Below are 20,832 nucleotides of genomic sequence, written 5' to 3' on the forward strand. Positions count from 1 at the left end.
GCCTTGTTCCTCAGCTGTTATTATGTTACTCATAAATATATTTTCTTTCTCTTTGTTGACATCATCTAACTTCCTATTTTATTTTTAGACATTAAAGCTGTCAAGTCGTGTTCTAGACAAAATAAGCATCGGGCAACTTGTTAGTCTTCTTTCCAACAACCTCAACAAATTTGATGAAGTATGTATCTACTGACTTAATATTTTATGCTTTACTGTTATAAATCAGACAGCCCATCTGACCCCAGTTTTCAAGATCAAATATCAACATAATAGATGGTAAAATCATATACTCCCCTGCCATCCCTGGTTTTGAAAACTGACAAAAAGGCACTGAGTATCATACTAGGGTTTTGTGGAACCACCTGACTCAAAGGCACCTTGGCTTGTTGGGCACTTAATGAGATTTTTAAAAAAATCGGTTCTTATCAGATCTTATTTCCTTTTAATTCTTTAAGTCAGATATTTGCTTAGGCTAAATACAATACTCTGAGTAATACTTGTTAAGTGCTATCTTCTGCCACAAGCAAATGCAAAATCTTTGAGGACATATACTGTTTTATTTATCTTTGCACTTTCAGTGTTAACATGGTGATAAACCCACAAAGTAAGTACTAAATAAATTACTGTTGAATTAAACATGCACTGATCTTGTATATATAATCAGATGACACAACTGTTTAGAATGAGCTTTTTTGGAAGGCCATTCTTACATACTCTATGCTACAGTACAATTGCTTTACCAAAATAGAAGTTATTTAAAATCTTTTTTAAATTTATACTGAAGATAGCAAAACTTAATATAAATAAAACACTCTTAATGAAGATTTGCATTGTTTGAATTTTCTTCCTTGGGAAATTATAGCCAGTGTGTAGGATGCTTTAATATTTTTAACTAATTTCTTTTTTTTTAGATATAGACAGAAGCAGAGAGTTAAAAATATATCAGCTCTGAAGCTTCCTTCAATATAATGGGAGCTAGGTTTGAACCTGGGTCGTGTAGATGGCAAAGCAGTGCACTATCCGAGTGAGAGCTATTTCACTGGCCTTATGTTTAGGATATTTTAAAGCACACTGCTATGTGTTCCATGCAATGGATAGTTAGATTTTAGCATGTTGGAAACCATGGCCTGATTATGTAAGTTCACTGTGGTCACAATCTCGTCTATATTAAATTGCTTGCTTTGGTGGTAGAGAAAAATGTCATTAGTTATCCCAATGACTTTATTTTCCAGGGACTTGCACTGGCACATTTTGTCTGGATTGTTCCTTTACAAGTGACACTCCTGATGGGGCTGCTCTGGGAATTGTTACAGGCCTCTGCCTTCTGTGGGCTTGCTTTCCTGATCATTGTTGCCTTTTATCAAGCTGGCTTAGGGAGAATGATGATGAAGTACAGGTATGACTCTAATTTACATTGATTGGAAAGGTTCAAAATTGAGTTTAAAATTGAGTTTTCAAGAGGGCTACCCTAATGAAGCAGGGCACTAAACATAATCTACATAGGAAAGTCATTAGAAAGGAATTATTTTAATGTTTTAAATAAAACTGCTTGTATCAACAGTACATACTTTTTTGTATATCCAGCTATAATATTTATTTATGAATATTTCATGATTTTGTTGAGTTATTTAGATCATAAAATTGATACTAAATGAGTAAAACATTTTTGTGACTAGGAGGGTATATTCATACTTTAAATAGGGTCTATAAGCTTTTTTTACTTTGATTTTGTGGATCATTGCACCAAAGCCTGAATTTTATTTATTTATTTATTTTTATTGAAGAATGAATCAATTTCTTATAAAGTATGAGACTGATTAATTGCTAATTGATTTACAGGGACAAAAGAGGTGGAAAGATCAATGAAAGACTTGTAATCACCTCAGAAATGATTGAAAATATTCAGTCAGTTAAAGCATACTGCTGGGAGGAGGCAATGGAAAAAATGATTGAAAACCTAAGACAGTAAGTCATCCTAACAGTTTTTAATATGGTTAGCAAGTTCATTCTTAATGAATTCTCACAATGAATTTCGTCATACTTGGTGTTTCTGACAATTACATTAAGAGTGTTTCTGACCTTCCACCTTCTGCACCCCATGAAGAATTTTGGTCCATACTCCTAGAGAGAAAGAATAGGAAACCTTCCAGTAGAAGGGATGGGATACTCTGGTGGTGGGAATTATGTGGAATTTTACCCCTCCTATCCTACAAACTTGTTAATCATTATTAATCACTAATTTTAAAAAAATGAAAAAAAGTAAGAGTGTGTCTGAAGGGGCCTTGTGGCAGTGCACCAGGTTAAGTGCACATAATGCTAAGTTCAATAACCCGGGCAAGCATCCCAGTTTGAGCCCTTGGCTTCCAACCTGCAAGAGGGATGCTTCACAAGTTGTGAAACAGGTCTGCAGGTATCTCTCCCTCTCAATTTCCCTCTCATCTCAGCTTTCAATTTCTCACTGTCCTATACAATAAAAATGGAAAAAAATGGTTGCCTGGAGCAATGGATTTGTAGTGGGGCACTGAACCCCAGTAATAACCCTGGAATAACAACAACAAAGCCTAACAGTTACATTAAAAATGTATCCATCTACTGTTTGCATAAAGTTGTTTCTATGGGTTGTGGTTTTACATAGTTGATCAAGTGTGTTAATATGTACTACTGATATTTATACTTATGAAAAAAATAGCACAGATGTACTTATACTTACTATACTTATTTTACTGGAGTAGTGATCATGTTTATAGAATTGATTGGAATATTAAATATAACTGCTGTAATATTAAGTATACATTTCTCAACAAATAATCCCCTGTGATTATACTGTATGTAATTTTTATTATGAATCATGAAAATGAAGACAATGCCTCTTGTTAACATGTTTGCTTTTCCTCAGGAATACTAATGCACGGTGATATCTATAAATTGTATGTCTATAAACTCTCCAACTTGAGAGGTCAGTTCAAGTAATCAAAGCTTGAGATAGAATCATAACTCGGCTCCCATCTTTAGTCCTGTTACAATTTGATGACCTACCTTTCACTGATTAGTTACGACTATATCCATTAAAAGAATTAAAGGATAGTCAGTGATATGATTACTGAGATAATCTTTGGCAAAGTATTAGCTAGGGCATTTCTGTAGTAAAGAGACTTTCTTTTGTCAAGTTCCATCTCATTTAAGCTGCAATAAAAAAGCTGTAACAGACTCTACTGAGGTAGATGTGCCATTGTGGCAAAAAATTATTATAATAAATGTAGATTTAACCAGGGAAAATATAATAAAAAATAAAAGGAAGAGGACTTTTGGATGGCTTGCATATAGGTTATCAGGAATTCAGGCTGTTGATTTCAGTGGACAATGGTAACTGATCTGCAGGTGTGTGATTGGAACAACAGAAGAAATGCTGAAATGTTAAGTCCTTTGTCATGTAAATAGAAAGAGTAATAGAATATTTATTTCCCAAACATTATTGGTCACCTGTTTTTATTATGCCTTTCAAGACAAATCCAGGAAAGGAATTAAATTTTCATTTCAGGACATCTTTAAAGATCTTGGAGAATCCTCTAGTTGAAGTTATTTTTCTCTGTCACACTTAGTCCCTTGGCAACTCTTTTGCACGTAAAAATAAGCATAGCTAGTGTTATCAGAAAACCAAATTTTCTCACATCTTATGGCGAACTCCTGGTCAGGTCATTCTAGGTGGTGACTTTTCTTGACTTTGAATTTTTCCCCACTTCTTCCTCAAAAAATGCAATCCATCCTTCCTACTCAATTTCTGTTTGACCATTTCTAACCGAAAATATTTGGCTGTAACTTACATAATCCAGTTCCTTAATCTGGCATGAAATTGTTACCTGAAAAGGCTAGCTAGTGCTGACGTAGTTACGGGAAAGCAAGAATTGCTTCTACTCAAGAGAACAAATACAATGTTCTGAAAATATTGGCAAGGGTGCATTACAGGAGTGATTACTTTAACTTAGTCCACTATTGGACAGAGCAAAAGACTATGCAAGATACCCTAGAAATCTATCCTTTTATTGTTCCTTGGTAATAAAGTCACTTTCATCTTTTCTTTATAAGAAACTGATATAATATTTTAATGACTCATAAAGTGTTAGTGGTTTTATTATGGGAGTTACAGCTTTCTGGACGCCTCTTCTAAGTATTCTTGAATCCATTAATCTCTTCTTATAGTCCAACTCTGCCATTTTTTACCAAGTGTTTTTAATTTATTTCAATAACAGTTTGGAAAATTTTGTTAATTTTTTAAAAAACAATGCTTTTAAGATTTTATTAATGTCAGCTTAACCCATATCAGTATATATTTTTTCTGTTGAAGATGAAGGACAAACACTGTGGCTTGTTATCAATCTGTTGTGCTGTCATATATGAATAGTGACTCCATAAGGAGATGTTAATTTCCCTCCTGTGATTGTGAATTCTGTAGATTCAAAAAGAGTAGCAACTGTTTGAGATGGTGTTCCTATAAATAGCAGAATGAAGAGTCAAACTCCAAATGAGATTACAAAACCATAATCTGTCTTTAGTGACAAATATTATAGTTGAAATAGATAAACTTCATCAACATCAAGCCATGAATCACAATCTAGGCAGGGCATATTGAAATCCACTTTCTTCATCAGTGTATTCAGGGCTACCTTTTTTTTTTCAGACTTAAAAAAGACGTTAATGAGAATTACTTTTTTAAATTGTACAAGTTTGTGGAACTAGAATCCTGAATGTCAGACACAGCTATTGTTCCTCCCTCTAGGACCAATTACTTTGTATCACTACTGGTCTTTTACTTTAAAAATCTGGGTGAAGAGTATCACAGGTAACTCCTAAATTTATGGTCCAGTTACAGTGGACCAGAGATTGAAAGCATTAGGTTATGTTTTCAACAGATTCTCTTTTATACCTTTTTTTTAATCCTCTTATCTGTGCATTAAAAGTTCTCCCTCCCATCCTTCCTTCCTTCCTCCCTCCCTCCCTCCCTCCCTTCCTTCCTTCCTTCCTTCCTTCCTTCCTTCCTTCCTTCCTTCCTTCCTTCCTTCCTTCCTTCCTTCCTCTTCTAGAGCATTGGTTGTTTCTTTCTTATAGTGGTACTGGGGTTTGAACTTTGTACGTTTGCGTAAATATCTGTGGCATAACTACCATGGAATCTCCCTCACATGGTCTACAATTTCTAAATGTTAAAATTCCCCTTATAGCATTGTCCTCATTCCATATTTAACTACTTAAAACACCAACCAGCAAAAAAATCATTAAACTCTAATTGTTCAAGTTAATAATTCAGTAAAGATGCAAAATAATTTAGTGATACTAATGGTGTTAATAACTGAAATTATTTAAAATAATATTTATAGGTATTATGTACAGATCACTGGGACACTGATCCATTGCCATTTTTTATTTCAGATAAGCTAACTGAGGCTGATGCTTAAATTACTTCCCCAAAGTCTCATAGCGCATAGAGAGTGGAGCCAGAATTTGAACATAGATAGAATGTAGAGCCAATGTTCAGATTTTGACATTCTAAGATGCCTAATATTTTAAATGTAGAATAACATACTAAGTCATATTTATTTACTTATTTACAGAACAGAATTGAAACTCACCCGGAAAGCAGCCTATGTGAGATACTGCAATAGCTCAGCTTTCTTCTTCTCAGGGTTTTTTGTGGTGTTTTTATCTGTGCTTCCTTATGCACTGATGAAAGGAATTATCCTTCGGAAAATATTCACAACTATCTCTTTCTGCATTGTTCTGCGCATGGCAGTCACTCGTCAATTCCCTTGGGCTGTACAAACATGGTATGATTCTCTTGGAGCCATAAACAAAATACAGGTAACATGCCATGACTAGGCATCATATAAATAATGTATTGAAGATTTTAGAGCTTTTTCAGTGGCGGAACTCTGTAGCAATGAATTCTTAGACTTGGGCCTATTGGACACACAGAATTTTCTCTCATAGTGACTATGTGATCTAATGAACTCTTGTAATGCAAATGGTAAAATAGAACTATAGCTTGTGGGATGGTCTTAAGTAAAACAAATTGAAGACAACAGTTTCTTCCATATACTGAAGAATTTTACTCAGTCAGTCAATAAATTGATTCTAACAGACTTGGTGAATGTGCAGAAATCTGGATGTAAAGTCACCAGGATGTTATAAAACTTTCTAGCTAACTCTGGGAATGTTCACTTTAACCTTATTTTTAAAAATATTTATTTATTCTCTTTTGTTGCCCTTGCTTTTTTATTGTTGTAGTTATTATTGTTGTCGTCATTGTTGGATAGGACAGAGAGAAATGGAGAGAGGAGGGGAAGACAGAGAGGATGAGAGAAAGATAGACACCTGCAGACCTGCTTCACCACCTGTGAAGGGACACCCCTACAAGTGGGGATCCGAGGGCTCGAACCAGGATCCTTACACAGGTCCTTGCGCTTTGCGCCACCTGCATTTAACCCACTGCACTACCACCCAACTCCTCACTTTAACTTTTACAAACATTTGCCTTGACAGTATAGTGTCAGAGAGTGGTATTTTAGACCACATTAATTCATTACAGTTCCGATACAGCTGGTAACTTTGATGAGAAGTACCACACTCTTCAGGTACAGCACTACGGTGCCTGTACCTTAGGTACAGGTGAGACTATATTGAACAAAGTTAATTGAATCACTACCATGAAGCTGTGTGGTTATAATTTTATTATTAATGTGTAGATCAGAGTACTTGTTAAATATTTCTTTGGTACTTAAATATGTAATTCAGAAATGAAATCAGTATGGTATAAATAAAAAATATATATATATATAGGCCAGGGTTTGGAAATGGTGGCCCATTAATTATGATTCCTAGATCTATTTTGCTTGACTTTTGCATCAAAATCCTATTGAATTCATTGCTAAGATTTAAAATTGGGAAATATCATATATAGAATAAATTTTATCTTTAGTCACTTTTGAGGATTTGGATTAGATAGAAAACCAGGTCCTCTTCCCTCACAAGCTTTGTTTGATAGGTCTTCCCTCCCAGAGAGCTTTACCCCCCCCGCCCCCCAGTTTATCAGTTTCTTCTTAACCACTGCCTTTGGTCATATCAAATATAATTTGAATTTGAGATCTGAGATTTATTTATTTGTGATAGTAACTGGGCTTTACTTGGTCACCTTTGTTTTAGATTAAATGGTAGAGATAGAATGGAAAATTTCCCCAGTTCAGTGAGGGACAGATTCAAACCTGGTTTATGCCTGTGACAAAGCAAATGTATGGTCCAAGTCAGACATCTTGCTGGACCAATATCTGAAATTTAGACAAATTGGTGAATATAGGAATAATATAACAACTACTTTATTTCTGTTTAAGTCTGAAAATAGAATATTTTGAAATAATTTCTAGCAGTGTCCACAGGAGGTGTCTTCATTAGCAAAAAAAATTATCTTCAGTCTTTGATTAATCATTATTGCCTCTGACGGTTCATGGTAGCTGTAGGTTTAGGAGAAGGAAAGTAAGATTATTGAAGAGAAGGAGAAGCAGACATATAAATTCAAGCAGAGAGTCAATAAAAAGAAATACAAAGAAACATATCTTGAGAAACAAGCTGGGAAAAACAGCAAGAGAAGATTAGAATGGAGAAGACAAAGACAAAGCAAGGCAAGATTCAGACTTTTTTTACTGCCTTATAGGAAAGACATAAGATTGCATGGACTTAATTCTTTCACCTTTGTCGTTGTGTGCGGGCCACAGAGAAGAGAGAGAGGAGGTCCGGAGTGAAGAGGGAACACAAATCTTTATTTGCGCTGGCACCTCAGAGTTGGGTGCTAGAGAAACAGGTTGGGCCATGTGGAGGTAGCGAAAATGGCCGCCTCATGCAGTAACCTTTCCTGCATCTGAACACTGGAGTGAAACGCTGGCAAGAGAGAGAGGTGTGGAAGAAGAAGGGCTTTTATAGGAGCAGCTTTCACGAGAATGGGAAGGGGGAGGAGTAACCATAGCACTCCAGGATAGGATAATAACTCTCGTGAGAATGGGAGGGGGGAGGAGTAACCAAAGCACTCCAAATATCGCGGGGAAATAGACAATGTCCTGAGGGCACAACATGGCGAAACAGAAACTCCGAGAATGTCCCAATTCTCGCGGGAACTAGCAGTAGCCTGAGGGTACAACATGGCAGATGTGACTGAATCTGCATAATTTCCCAGCAATAGCCTGAGGGGACAACATGGCAGATGTGACTGCGTCTGCATAATTTCCCAGCATCTCCCCCTTTCCTTTTATCTAATGCCCAGGGCAACAGTGTGTAAAGTCTGTGAACTACTCAGGGTCAGTCTATGAAAAACCAGCAACGTGAAGGGAAGGAAGCTGCTGTAAAATTGTCTAAAGTGTCTAAAGGGTATACCAGCAAGTCCGATAGAAGTCCCAGTCCAAAGTAGGCGACTAGGGGGAGAAATGGCAGGGGATGAAATGCTGCATGTGGCAGTCTGCCTCTGGAATTCCACTTTTCTGTAGAGAGTGAGCTGGAACTGCCAAAACGTGACAGACAAAGCAGAAGCAGGAAAGGCAGACAGTCAGTAAAAAAGTTCTGTCCTTGGAGTCTGTGAATCAGGTTCTTCAGATTGCATCAGGTGACATCTAGGGTTTCGGGGGGGTGTGCCACTGTAGTCGTGCCATGTAGTGGGTGATATCAGGGTGTGCAGGGGTCCAGATGGTTTTTTCCGGGATTCCTGTGGAAGAAACACAAACAATCTGCTTCTCGTGGTTAGCAGGGCATCTGATTTGAATGCTTTATAGAAAAAGAGGTTTTGTGCCTTAGCCAACTGAGTATTGGGGGATGTATCTTTCCTATTCATTTATTATTATTATTTATATTATTTGTCATGGTTGTCACCCGTTATCTGGAAGGTAATAAGGACTCTAAGGTGTAGGGAAGCGGGATCTTTTTTTTTTTTTTTTGGTATTTTGCCTTTTGTTGCCCTAGTTGTTTTATTGTTGTAATTATATTGTTGTTACTGATATTGTGGTTGTTGGATAGAACAGAGAGAAATGGAGAGAGGAGGGGAAGACAGAGAAGAGGAGAGAAAGAGACACCTGCAGACCTGCTTCACCGCCTGTGAAGCGATTCCCCTGCAGGTGAGGAGCCAGGGGCTCAAACTGGGATCCTCAAGCTGGTTCTTGCACTTAGCGTCACCTGCGCTAAACCCACTGCGCCACCGCCTGATTCCCAGGAACTATCTTTTAACATAAACTCTATGGCCATGCCAATAGCAACCTTGAGGGCACATTTTTTGATGTTTGGCAGACTTTGTTTTGTGGCAGGGTGGATTGTGCCTGTCTTAGGTTGGGGATTAGCCTTCCATCTTACCCGTCATTGGAACACCTGGTCATTTTTGCCCAGTAGTACCAGGTGCCCTGTCTTAGGTTGATTGGATAGCGCTAGTTTCCCCTTACCCGTTGGCTAGCCAGCCCTCTACATGGTGGACGTTCTGATGGAGGGGGCAAATCCTTTGCAGCAACTCCATATTCTGCCATGTCCAGCCTGATAGTGAGCTTGTATAGGTTGCATCTTTATGGCATCAATCTGTTGTTGCAAAAAGGCCATGAACTTATTAAAAATTATAGGACCGTGGTCTGGGAGGTGTCACAGTGGATAAGGCGTTAGACTCTCAAGCATGAGGTCCCAAGTTTGATCCCTGGCAGCATGTGTACCAGAAAGATATCTGGTTCTTTCTCTCTCCTCCTCTCTTTCTCAATAAATTAAAATGTTTAAAAAAAGAATTATAGGACCTATTGTGAGCAGAAGAAGTAAAACAAGCTAGGGTCCCACAACTAAGGGTAGACAGGTAAAGAAGGGGGAATATATCCATTGGTATGAAGAGGTGGGATCATATCTCAAGTCTAAGGGAAGCAGTCAGTGAATGTGATGTCTAGGGGAATAGCCATTTGTCTTTGGTGGTAGTAAAGGATGTCCGTGACATGGGTGATGTTATAAAGGGAAACATTTTTAAATTGTTGGCTAACAAAGGCATGGCTTATGGTGGCAAGACAAGATACTCCAGTTAAGTTTACAAGAATATGTGAATGTTGTTAATTTACATAGGTTGTGTATGGAGGAACTTTTTATAGTTTAATACCTTACCATATGAACAGATGATTCTTCATATGAAGGCTTGATAGCTGTAATCACTTGTGAAAAAAAAATTAAATGTAACAAGTTAGAGGTTTACTATAATTGACTTTGGACTATAAACAGACTCAGGTTACTTAGAGAGTTAACACATGTTAGTGACAATAGTTTTAACATTTACAGTACTCTGAGCAGATGGGTCATACAAAAATTTTTGGTCATTCAACACACTCACTCACAAAACACAACTGGCCAGTCATAACATAAGACATTCAGGGGAGGGGTAGGAGAGAGGGCTCTGTGAGCCAACTTTTGTAGGTTCTGCCATGTCATATTATGGATCCTGGGATGTATCCTGCATCTAGTCCTCTTGTATTTCTTGTTCTTCAGGGATAGCAGTGCCATCATGAGGGTATTGTCGGACATGGAGGGCAGGAACCCAGACAGGTTTAGAATAATTATGTGGGAAAATGCATGCAAAACCTCTTCCCATGGTCAATAGAGGGTCAGGCCCTTTCCAAATTTTATCAAGTGGGTCTTTCCACTTTACCTTAATAGATGGGAGAGTAGATGGTGTTTGCCAGTGAAGAATAATAGGAGGTAAGTCCGAGTTATTGTAAATATTAAAGAGATTTAATGTAGTTAAAACTTTTGCTAGCTGGATATTGCGGGGGGTACATTCCTCCTTTATCTTTATTTAATTGAGCCTTAAGGGTTTGATGGGCCCTCTCAACAATGCCTTGTCCCTGTGGATTATAGGGAATATCTGGTATGAGTAATGTTCCAGAGGGAACAAAAATCTTTAAATTGTTTGCTGGTAAACACAGGACAATTGTCAGTTTTCAGTTGAAGACGTAAGCCCATCACAGCAAAACAGGAGAGCATATGGCTTATAAGCTTTTTAGAGCTTTCTCCTGTCTGAGCTGTTGCCCACATACATTTAGAAAAGGTATCAATTGAGACAAACATATTTTTGTTTGCCAAAGTTTGGTATGTGGGTGACATCAATTTGCCAAATAGCATTAGCTTTTAAGTCTCGGGGGTTAACACCAAGAGTCTGAATAGCAGGTGTTTTTATGAGACTTGCACAGGAAGAGCATGTAGCTAGGATATGTTTTAATTGTGGTAAAGGAACATCAGGAAATCGAGCTCGAAGGCCTTTAAGATTAACATGGGTTAGAAAATGGAAATCAGCAGGATCAGAGACAGAGATTAGGAGAGCTCCTGTGGAGGAGAGGCGGTCAGCTGCAGCATTCCCTTTGGACAGGGAACCAGGAAGAGGGCTGTGGGAATGAAGGTGCTGGATATATGGTGGTTGGGTTCGAGAACAGAGCATAGAGGCGATTTGAATCAAGAGAGGGGAAAGTGGGTTGTCATCAGTTTTCACATAGGAACGAGCAAGCCATGGAAGTAAGTTAACAGTATACACACTGTCAGAAAAAAGGTTGAAGGATTCTGGTACAGCTTTTAATGCAAGGAAAATAACATAAAGTTCTTTGTACTGAGGGGAATTCTCAGGAAGCTCAGTAAAGAGAGATGTAGGGGGTTGTTTGTCTGGGTAATATATAAGGGCAGCAGCTCCCTTTTTTCCACCATCAGTGAAGACTGTAGGAGCAGAAGGAATGGGATCTCAAGAGAAAAGTTTAGGTGCTAGTAGAGGCAAAAGTGGTAAAGAAGCTATCAATTTATTAGAAGGAAAATGGTTATCTATTTGTCCTGGAAACCCAACGAAGCTTATGGCAAAGCGGGAATGATGGTGTATGAGCCACTCTTTATCTGTGAGAGAAAAGGGCAGAATAATTAAATCCGGTTCTTTCCCTAAGACCTGCACAGACCTATTTCTTCCTTGGTGAACTATGAATGATAATGCGTCTATCTCAGTGAGGAGTCATGGAGCTCCGCCTACTGGCGTGTGAAGCCACTCAAGAACCCCATGGTTCTGCCACAATGCCCCTACTACTGTGCGGGTGGAGTTAAAGATTAGAAGGTTTACCGGAGAGGTGGGGGAGAATCGAACAATGTGCATGTCCTGGAGGGCCTGGTTAACCTGGTTAACTTTCCAGTGCCAAGGAGGCCTCGGGAGTTAACCTACGTTTTGAGGATGGCTGTTTGTTTCCTTTTAACAGGTCAAACAGTGGTTGGAGTCAGCTTCTAGGCAGATAAAGATACTGCCTATGCCAATTTAAATTTCCAAGAAAACTTTGTAAAGAAGCAAGAGTGAGGTTAGAAGGAAAAGTAACACTAGGTTTTAAGGGACGAATTTGCGTTAGAGAAATCTCTGAACCTAAAAAAGATATTGGAGGAATTAGCCGTATCTTCTCAGTAGCCACATTAAGGCCGCTTTTCTTTAATGCAGGAATGAGAAAATCATGTAGGGCACAGAGATCTGTATCTGATTTTCCCCATATTAATACATCATCCATGTAATGAAAAACATTAAGGCCTATATGGATATATGGAAAAAGGGCAGATTTAACAGCCTCCTGACAAATTGTAGGACTATTGGCCATACCCTGCGGCAGCACCACCCATTCAAATCTATCGGCAGGGCTGGCATTATTAATAGAAGGAACAGAGAAGGCAAAACGTTTACAATCTTGCGGATGCAGGGGGATAGAGAAAAAACAATATTGTATATCAATAGCTATGATTGGAATTCCCATGGGAATTGCAGAAGCAAGAGGCAAACCCCTTTGGGGGGAGCCCAAGACCTGCATGGTTTTATTAACCGCCCGGAGATCTTGGAGGAGGCACCATTTTCCTGAGTGCTTTTTAATCACAAAGATAGGAGTATTCCATGGGCTTCGAGAATGACAAATATGTCCCAAGGACAACTGCTCTTGGATGAGCTCCTTTAAAATTTCTAGCTTATCCCTAGGTAAAGGCCACTGTTCCACCCAGACAGGCTCATTAGAAAGCCAGTCTAAGCGGGGAGTTTATATATGAACAGTGGCAGTTAGTATTGGGGTGCTGGTTAGATCTGGTCTCGCAGGAGTGGGTGTTACGTTCTGCAGAGGTATCTGTGGATATTCTAACATAAAGACATTCTAGAAGATCCCTGCCCAATAGGTTGGTGCTAATATCAGCTACCAATTGGTGGAAGTGTCCAGTAGAACCTTCCGGGTCTTCCCACATGAGCGAATCTCGTGTGAGAAAGGATTGGGTCACCCCTCCAACCCCATGTATACGGGGGTCCCAGGAGGAGTTCCCAATTTTGGGGAACCTCTGCCTGCCTTAAAATTGACTTTTCTTCCCCCGTGTCAATCAAAAATTTAAAAGGAATATTGCCAATCCTTACTGTCATAGTAGGGTGACCTCGTTGTAAAACAGTAGTGGTCCACAAAATCTCAGGCCCCGAATTTGTACCATTCAGGGACGTGCCATCTTTATGAAATTTGGACCAACAATCTCTCTTCCAATGAAACCTTCTACGGCATCTGGGACACACCGTACGTGGCTTTTGGCTCCCTGACTGAAGGCGGGGTTGTGCTGATTGGAGGCAGGGTTGCCCTGACTGGAGGCGGGATTGCCCTGACTGGAGGCATGGTAGCTCTAACTGGAGGCGGGGTTGCCCTGACTGGAGGCGGGGTTGCTCTAACTGGAGGCGTGGTCTCAGCTTATCAGGACATTTGTTACACCAATGCCCTTGGCAACCGCACTGAAAGCAGGCCCCATTTTGATTATGTGGGGTAACTGCATAAACTATTGTCGTAGCGGGTGCCCCATAATTGCCTGATGTAAGTTCCTCTGTCGCTAAAATCCAATTATCTGGATGTAGGTGTTTAAGACTAAGGCATGCCTGACGGAATTGTGATATCATGCCATCCCAGACAATAGAATGCAGGAGGAAAGAGAGGATTTCAGATTTATAAACCTTTCTCTCTAAGGTTTGCCTCTCCCTTGAGATGAAATTTGCTAAGGTTTCATCAGTGTTTTGGTGAAGAGAGTTAATAGGGACTGAGGCCCGTACTGTGGTTGGGGTTAACCTTTCCCGTGCTTGTGTTGTGCAGATGCGTACCTGTTCAAAATAACTGGTTGGAAACTTGGCTTCTGCATGCTGAGTTCCAGTTTCAAACTCTCCTACTCCAAACAATGCATCAAAATTCCATGCTATCTGTTTGTGACTATTTTCCTGCGATTATCTAAAGCATTCATTGCGGAAGCATGCCTTCATTGTAGATAGAGGGGGTCTGGCAATGCAGCACAAACCAGATCTTTCCAGTCCTGGGGTGTATTTAGATGCTGGTAAAAACTCCTTAAAATGGACTTGGTCCATGGTGCATGAAGCCCGTCCTCCTTCACGGCTTGTCTGAGTTTTCTGACCTCTTTGGACGAGTATGGGTGCCACACCTGAGGGTTTTGTCTATTGGGGGCCACATTTACCGAGAAGGTGTGGACTTGGTCTGATGACGCGGGGGAAAGAGGTACAGAAGTGGAAGCTGCTGTAGTGGCTACAGGGGAAACTGAGCGCGTATCTATGGGGACGGACCTCTTGGGACACACTGCAAAAGGTTTAAGGTCTCTAAACGCTGAAAACATATCCTTTAACTCCTGTATCTCAGCCACAAAGTCTCTTAATGATGAGGTATCAGCAGGGGAAGGGGTTATGGAAGCCGCTGAAGGAACCGAACACGTATCTGCAGAAGGAGCCGAACATGTGTCTGCAGGGACAGCAGGTAAAGGGGTCATGGAAGCCGCAGAAGGAACCGAACACGTGTCTGCAGGGACAGAAGTTTGGGTGCTGACTGCAAATCGCTTAGGGTGTTTAAGTCATAAGCACATGTCTCGGGTGCTGACTGCAAATCGCTTAGGGCGTTTAAGTCGTAAGCACATATCTCTTAACTCTTGTATCTCAGCCTCAAGGTCACTTAACCTTTCGGCAGAACACCTTGTACATATCTTGTAAGTAGCAAATATAATTATGAGAACCCACGGTGTAGCGAAAATTAAAGCATCTCTGAGATCGAGATCCTGTCCCAGGAGAGAAGGATATAATGTCTGGGACACCTCCTCGTAAAACGGAAAAAATCCCATGGTGGGGGAAACGCGGGGCCGTAGAGTCAGGCGGCTGCCACTTACCTGTGTCTGGGTGATTTTTCTGGATCTCAGGCCGGGCGTGAGTGCGGGACACGTTGAGCGCCAGATGTTGTTGTGTGCTGCGGAGAAGAGAGAGAGGAGGTCCGGAGCGAAGAGGGAACACAAATCTTTATTTGCGCTGGCACCTCAGAGTTGGGTGCTAGAGAAACAGGTTGGGCCATGTGGAGGTAGTGAAAGTGGCCGCCTCATGCAGTAACCTTTCCTGTGTCTTACACCGGAGTGAAACACTGGCAAGAGAGCGAGGTGCGGAAGAAGAAGGGCTTTTATAGGAGCAGCTTTCGTAAGAATGGGAAGGGGGAGGAGTAACCATAGCACTCCAAATATCGTGGGGAAATAGACAATGCCCTGAGGGCATGACATGGCAAAACAGACACTCCAAGAATGTCCCAACTCTCTCGGGAACTAGCAGTAGCCTGAGGGGACAATATGGCAGATGTGACTGCATCTGCATAATTTCCCAGCACACCTTTCCTAGGGACACTGAATTTGAGTATCTAAAATAGGTACTCTGTTATAATTAAGATTTGATATCTTCAAGTCAGTTATAACAGATCTTCACACATTTATGAAACTCAGAGGAGTGGTAATGATGTTTCTCTTAATGAAGATGTTATAGGAGCTAGGTGACAGTTCACCTGGTAGAACACATACGTTAAAGAGAGTACTATGAAGATGAAGATAATAGCTTTAACTTCTATCCTAATATTAAATTGAGGTATACTAGAGGGTGATTCAGGAAAGCTTTATAAATTTACCTATTATGAAAGAGGAGGTGGGGGAGGTCAGAGCAAAAGATGGTGCTAGGATTGATCCTGAAGCCTCAGGTAAATTAGTTGGTACTCTAACAGGCTGAGCTATCTCCCAGACCCTAAAATATCACGTTGAAAGAATGCATTTTGAGTATGATGAATCCTACTGTTTATCAAAGTAACTCATCACACTACTATAAACTCATTTTATTAATAGTTGTTAATATAAATCATAGTATAAATGCAAGTATGAGATTTAGTGCTAAGATGTAACATTTTATAATATGAGTATAAAATAAATATAATAGTGTCTTAGTGCTAGTCTGGTTCTACTATTTGTTGTTGCTTTCCTTTCATTTATTTATTTACTTATTTATTGCTTTCCTTTTAAAATAGGATTTTTTGCAAAAACAAGAATATAAGACATTGGAGTATAACTTGACAACTACAGAAGTAGTGATGGAGAATGCCACAGCCTACTGGGAAGAGGTCAGAATTTTTATTAGTTTGTTTTGAATATTCAAGCATGTTGTTCGTGAATAAAATAAAGAATCAGAATGATAGTAAAACTAGTGACCTGAAAGGGAAACCCGTTCCACTTAGTTTATCTTATTTAATTTTTTTGTCATCTTTATTTATTGGATAGAGAAAGCCAGAAATCAAGAGGGAAGGAGGTGATAGAGATGGAGCAAGAGAGAGAGAGACACCCACAACACTGCTTCACTACTTGCAAAGCTTTCCCCCTGCAGGTGGGGACTGGGGTATTGAACCTAGGCCGTTCATTGCACATTGCAACATGTGTGCTCAACCAGGTACACCACCACCAGCAGCCCCCCTTCCACTTACTTTAAAGATTAAGAATAACGACACCAGAATACTGGGATGGTGCTCAGTAGTAAAGTGCATACCTAAAAGAGTAAGAAGTTTGACACTTTTGTTAAATTATTTTCCTTTTCTGGCACACTATCATTCATTTAAATTTCTGTTCATCTAACAGTTTGTGTGCTTAAGCCCTTGGTAAGTGTGAGTTCTAGGATAAGCACTCCTTATGTTTTGTTTCATTTAAGCAACATTCCAGTGGTCAGATGGAAAAAACAAGCTGGAAAACCTTTTTTCTACAAAGGGCCATTGAGATATTTATATAACATCACAAAATTGTCACCTTAAAAATTACATTTACTGGGGAGTCGGGCAGTAGCGTAGCTGGTTAAACACAGGTGGCGCAAAGTGCAAGGACCGGCATAAGGATCCTGGTTTGAGCCCCTGTCTGCCCACCGGCAGGGGAGTCACTTCACAAGCGGTGAAGGAGGTCTGCAGGTGTCTTATCTTTCTCTCCCTCTCTCTACCTTCCCCTCCTCTCTCCATTTCTTTCTGTCCTATCCAACAATAATAATAACTACAACAATAAAACAACAAGGGCAACAAAAGGGAATAAATTAATTAATTAAAAAAATTACATTCACTGGGGTTTGGAGGTAGTGCAGCGCGTTAAGCACATATGGTGCAAAACACAAGGGCTAGCGTAAGCATCCTGGTTCAAGCTCCTAGATCCCCACCTGGAAGGGGTCGCTTTGTAAGTGGTGAAGCAGGTCTACAGGTGTCTATGGTGTCTATCTTTGTCTCCTCCTCTCTTTCTTCCCCTCCTCTCTCGATTTCTCTCTGTCCTATCCAACAGCAATAATAGCTGTGACAACAATAACAGTAACAACTACAACAAGTGCAACAACAAGGGCAACAAAGTGAGAAAAATAGCCTCCAGAAGCAGTGGATTCGTAGTGCAGGCACTGAGCCCCAGTGATAACCCTGGAGGCAAAAAAGATTACATTCATTGGTGGAGTCGTCTGCCCAGGGAAGTCAGGTTGGCTTCATGGTAGCATCTGGAACCTGGTGGCTGACAAAGAGTTAAAATATAAAGTAGAACAAACTGTTGACTAATCATAAACCTAAAGATAAGAATATTGCAGATGAAATTTAGGCCTAGTCTGTTTTGGAAAAAGCTAGTAGGTCTATTTCAGGTATATTGCAAGGGGCTCATGACTTTACTAGTTTTTGCCTGAGCCTGATAGCTAATATGCAGATGGACACAGGCTATTGTCTGGAGAAATGGTGTCATAGTTGGAAAATGGACTAGAAAGCTGGATCAGGGAAGATAGTAGGTCCCAAATATGGGAAAAGTTTATAAATGTTGTTTACACAAACAGTTTCTACTTAGATCTAGATGCCCTCCTCACCTACTTCCTATTTCACTTCCCCCAATCACTCTAAGGCTAACCTTTTCAAAGTAAGGACTACAAAAGCTGCATATCGGCAAGAGACTGGCATACTTTAGTGATCACTCTTTGGTCACTACCAGGCTACCTCATCTCCAGGGTCCTTAGTCAGGGAGTCCTGGGACTCCCATACAGACGATGGGCCTAGACCTCTCACAGATTCCTCTCGCTACTGTCACTGGTCATCTCCATCAGGAACAACACAATGGACCCTTATGTGTGTGTGTGTCTCTGTGTGTGTGTATTTATGTGTACATTAAATACAGTAAAATGAGATTTGGGGTCTCCATTTTGGAAAAAGCTAATAGGTCTGTTTTAGGTATATTCCAAAGGGCTCGTGACTTTACTAGTTTTTGCCTGAGCCTGACATCTGATATACCCATTATTGTCTGGGGAGATGATGTCATGGCTGGAAAAAGGGCTAGAAAGCTGGATCAGGGAAGAGAGTAGCACTCAAATATGGGAAAAGTGTATAAATATTGTTGACTGTAAACCCCATCGATTTGATCTGGGGCCTATATTCTGCATAGGAGCCTATGTAACCTCTGTATCCCTGTAGGTCTGAGCTCGCATTCTGTGGTCATGAGTAGGAACTTTCCAAGTTGCACCAGTTTCAGACTCATCTTCCTCAGGTGGTGGAACAGTCTTTACATTGATCCAAATTGAAGGGAAGGTCCTATAGGGGCCCCTGCTTCCCCAGAGCTGTGCCCCACTAGGGAAAGAGAGAGAGAGGCTGGGAGTATGGATTGACCTGTCAACACCCATGTTCAGAGGGGAAGCAATTACAGAAGCCAGACCTTCCACCTTCTGCAACCCATAAGGATCCTGAGTCCATACTCCCAGAAGGATAAAGAATAGGAAAGCTATCAGGGGAGGGAATGAGATACTCAGTTCTGGTGGTGGGAATTGTGTGGAATTGTACCCCTCTTATCCTATAGTCTTGTCAATATTTCCATTTTATAAATAAAAATTATAAAAAAATTGACATTCATGTTGCTTTGTCCAGCCTGCAATAGCCTTGGCAAAGCCAGACCAAACAATTTTGTTGACCATATTCAGCAGGGCTGAATGCTCATCACTTCTGGTATAAGTAATAATAGTATTTCCATTTTACCCATAAAGAAATGGAGGCTTAGAGCAGTTGAGTGACCTTATTCAACTCACATAACTGACTAGGGTTGACACTGGATTTTGAAACCAAATATCCCTGTCTTAAACCTTGTCATTATACTGGCTTCATAAATCTTCATCTTCCAGTTTTTGCCTTTTGCCTATCAAACTCTGCATGGTATCTATTCAGGATTGTGGGTTTTTTTTTTTACAGCTCTGTTGTCCTGACTGAAACTTCAGTATCTACATGAAGAATCCTCAGCTCTATCTGTAACATGTATACTTTATTGTTATTACTTCAGAAAGTTCCTCTCATGACCACAGTGTGTGCTTCATGGGCACTTAGGTTTAATCCAGTTTATAAACACCCCAGTCTGAAATATCTTTCTTAGCTCAGAATTTTCCGATTTCTATTATTTAATCGTTACCTTTGTTGTTTTTATCAAGATTTATAATTTCTTACTTTTGAGTAAAGTTGGGCAATATGAAACCAATGTACAACTTATACAGATTTTATAGTATTTTAAATTACTTATATCTGTGTAAGTAACTTGATGTTAGAGGCTTCGCTTTGTTGTTTTTTTAAACAGTTTTTAAAAGATATTTATTTTCCCTTTTGTTGTCCTTGTTATTTTTAATTGTTGTAGTTATTGTTGTTGTTATTGATGTCGTCTTTTTCAGATAGGACAGACAGAAATGGAGAGAGAAGGGGAAGACAGAGGGGGAGAGAAAGATAGACACTTGCAGACCTGCTTCACTGCCAGTGAAGCAACTCCCCTACAGTTGGAAAGCCAGGGGCTTGAACCGGGATCCTTATGCCTGGTCCTTGCGCTTCATGCCATGTGAGCTTAACCCACTGTGCTACCACTCGACTCCCTGGAGGCTTCACTTTGCTTCATCTTATTAATTTGGATAAGAGAATAATTCTCTTGTTTTAGCATCTGTTTATCCCAAGTAACATTCATTTCTGTTGTTTTCCTGGAAGTAGTCTTAATCCTCCCACCCCTTTTTACCAAATCATTTGCTGCAAACTATTTACTTTATTGGTTTTTTTTTCTTGCCACCAGGGTTATCACTGGACAGAGAGAAATTAAGAGGAGATGGGGAGGTAGAGAGAGAGAGAGAGAGAGAGAGAGGGAAATATACACACCTACAGACCAGCTTCACTGCTCATGAAGTATCTTCCCTGCAGGTGGGGAGTGGAGGCTAGAATATGGGTTCTTGCATTTGGTAACATATGTGTTCAACCTGGTGTGCCATCGCCCCACTCCACTTTACTGGTTTTAATGAGGGTGATCCTAGCTGGGAAAAGCATATAATCTAGCCTCTTGTAAATTATAATGAGTAACGGTTTCAATCTGAACTGGGCCTCTACATCGTCTTAGGAAATAGATTCACTTTCCTTTAGTTGATTTTCTTTACTATTTCCCAAAAGCTATTACTTACTTTATTTTTAAATTCTTTATTGAAAC

At 39.9% G+C, this 20,832-nt stretch overlaps 1 protein-coding gene across 1 annotated transcript in view; it reads left to right on the forward strand.

The window, feature by feature from the left end:
- Positions 1-20,832, forward strand: part of CFTR (CF transmembrane conductance regulator) — a 219,990-nt gene that overhangs the window by 66,521 nt on the left and 132,637 nt on the right. The window contains exons 5-9 of the mRNA XM_060196479.1: positions 89-178; positions 1,233-1,396; positions 1,840-1,965; positions 5,604-5,850; positions 16,377-16,469. Coding sequence (XP_060052462.1) covers positions 89-178; positions 1,233-1,396; positions 1,840-1,965; positions 5,604-5,850; positions 16,377-16,469 — 720 coding nt within the window. The remainder of the gene's footprint in view (positions 1-88; positions 179-1,232; positions 1,397-1,839; positions 1,966-5,603; positions 5,851-16,376; positions 16,470-20,832) is intronic.

The sequence above is a fragment of the Erinaceus europaeus genome, chromosome 8 (assembly GCF_950295315.1).
Source record: "Erinaceus europaeus chromosome 8, mEriEur2.1, whole genome shotgun sequence".
Lineage (NCBI taxonomy): Eukaryota > Metazoa > Chordata > Mammalia > Eulipotyphla > Erinaceidae > Erinaceus > Erinaceus europaeus.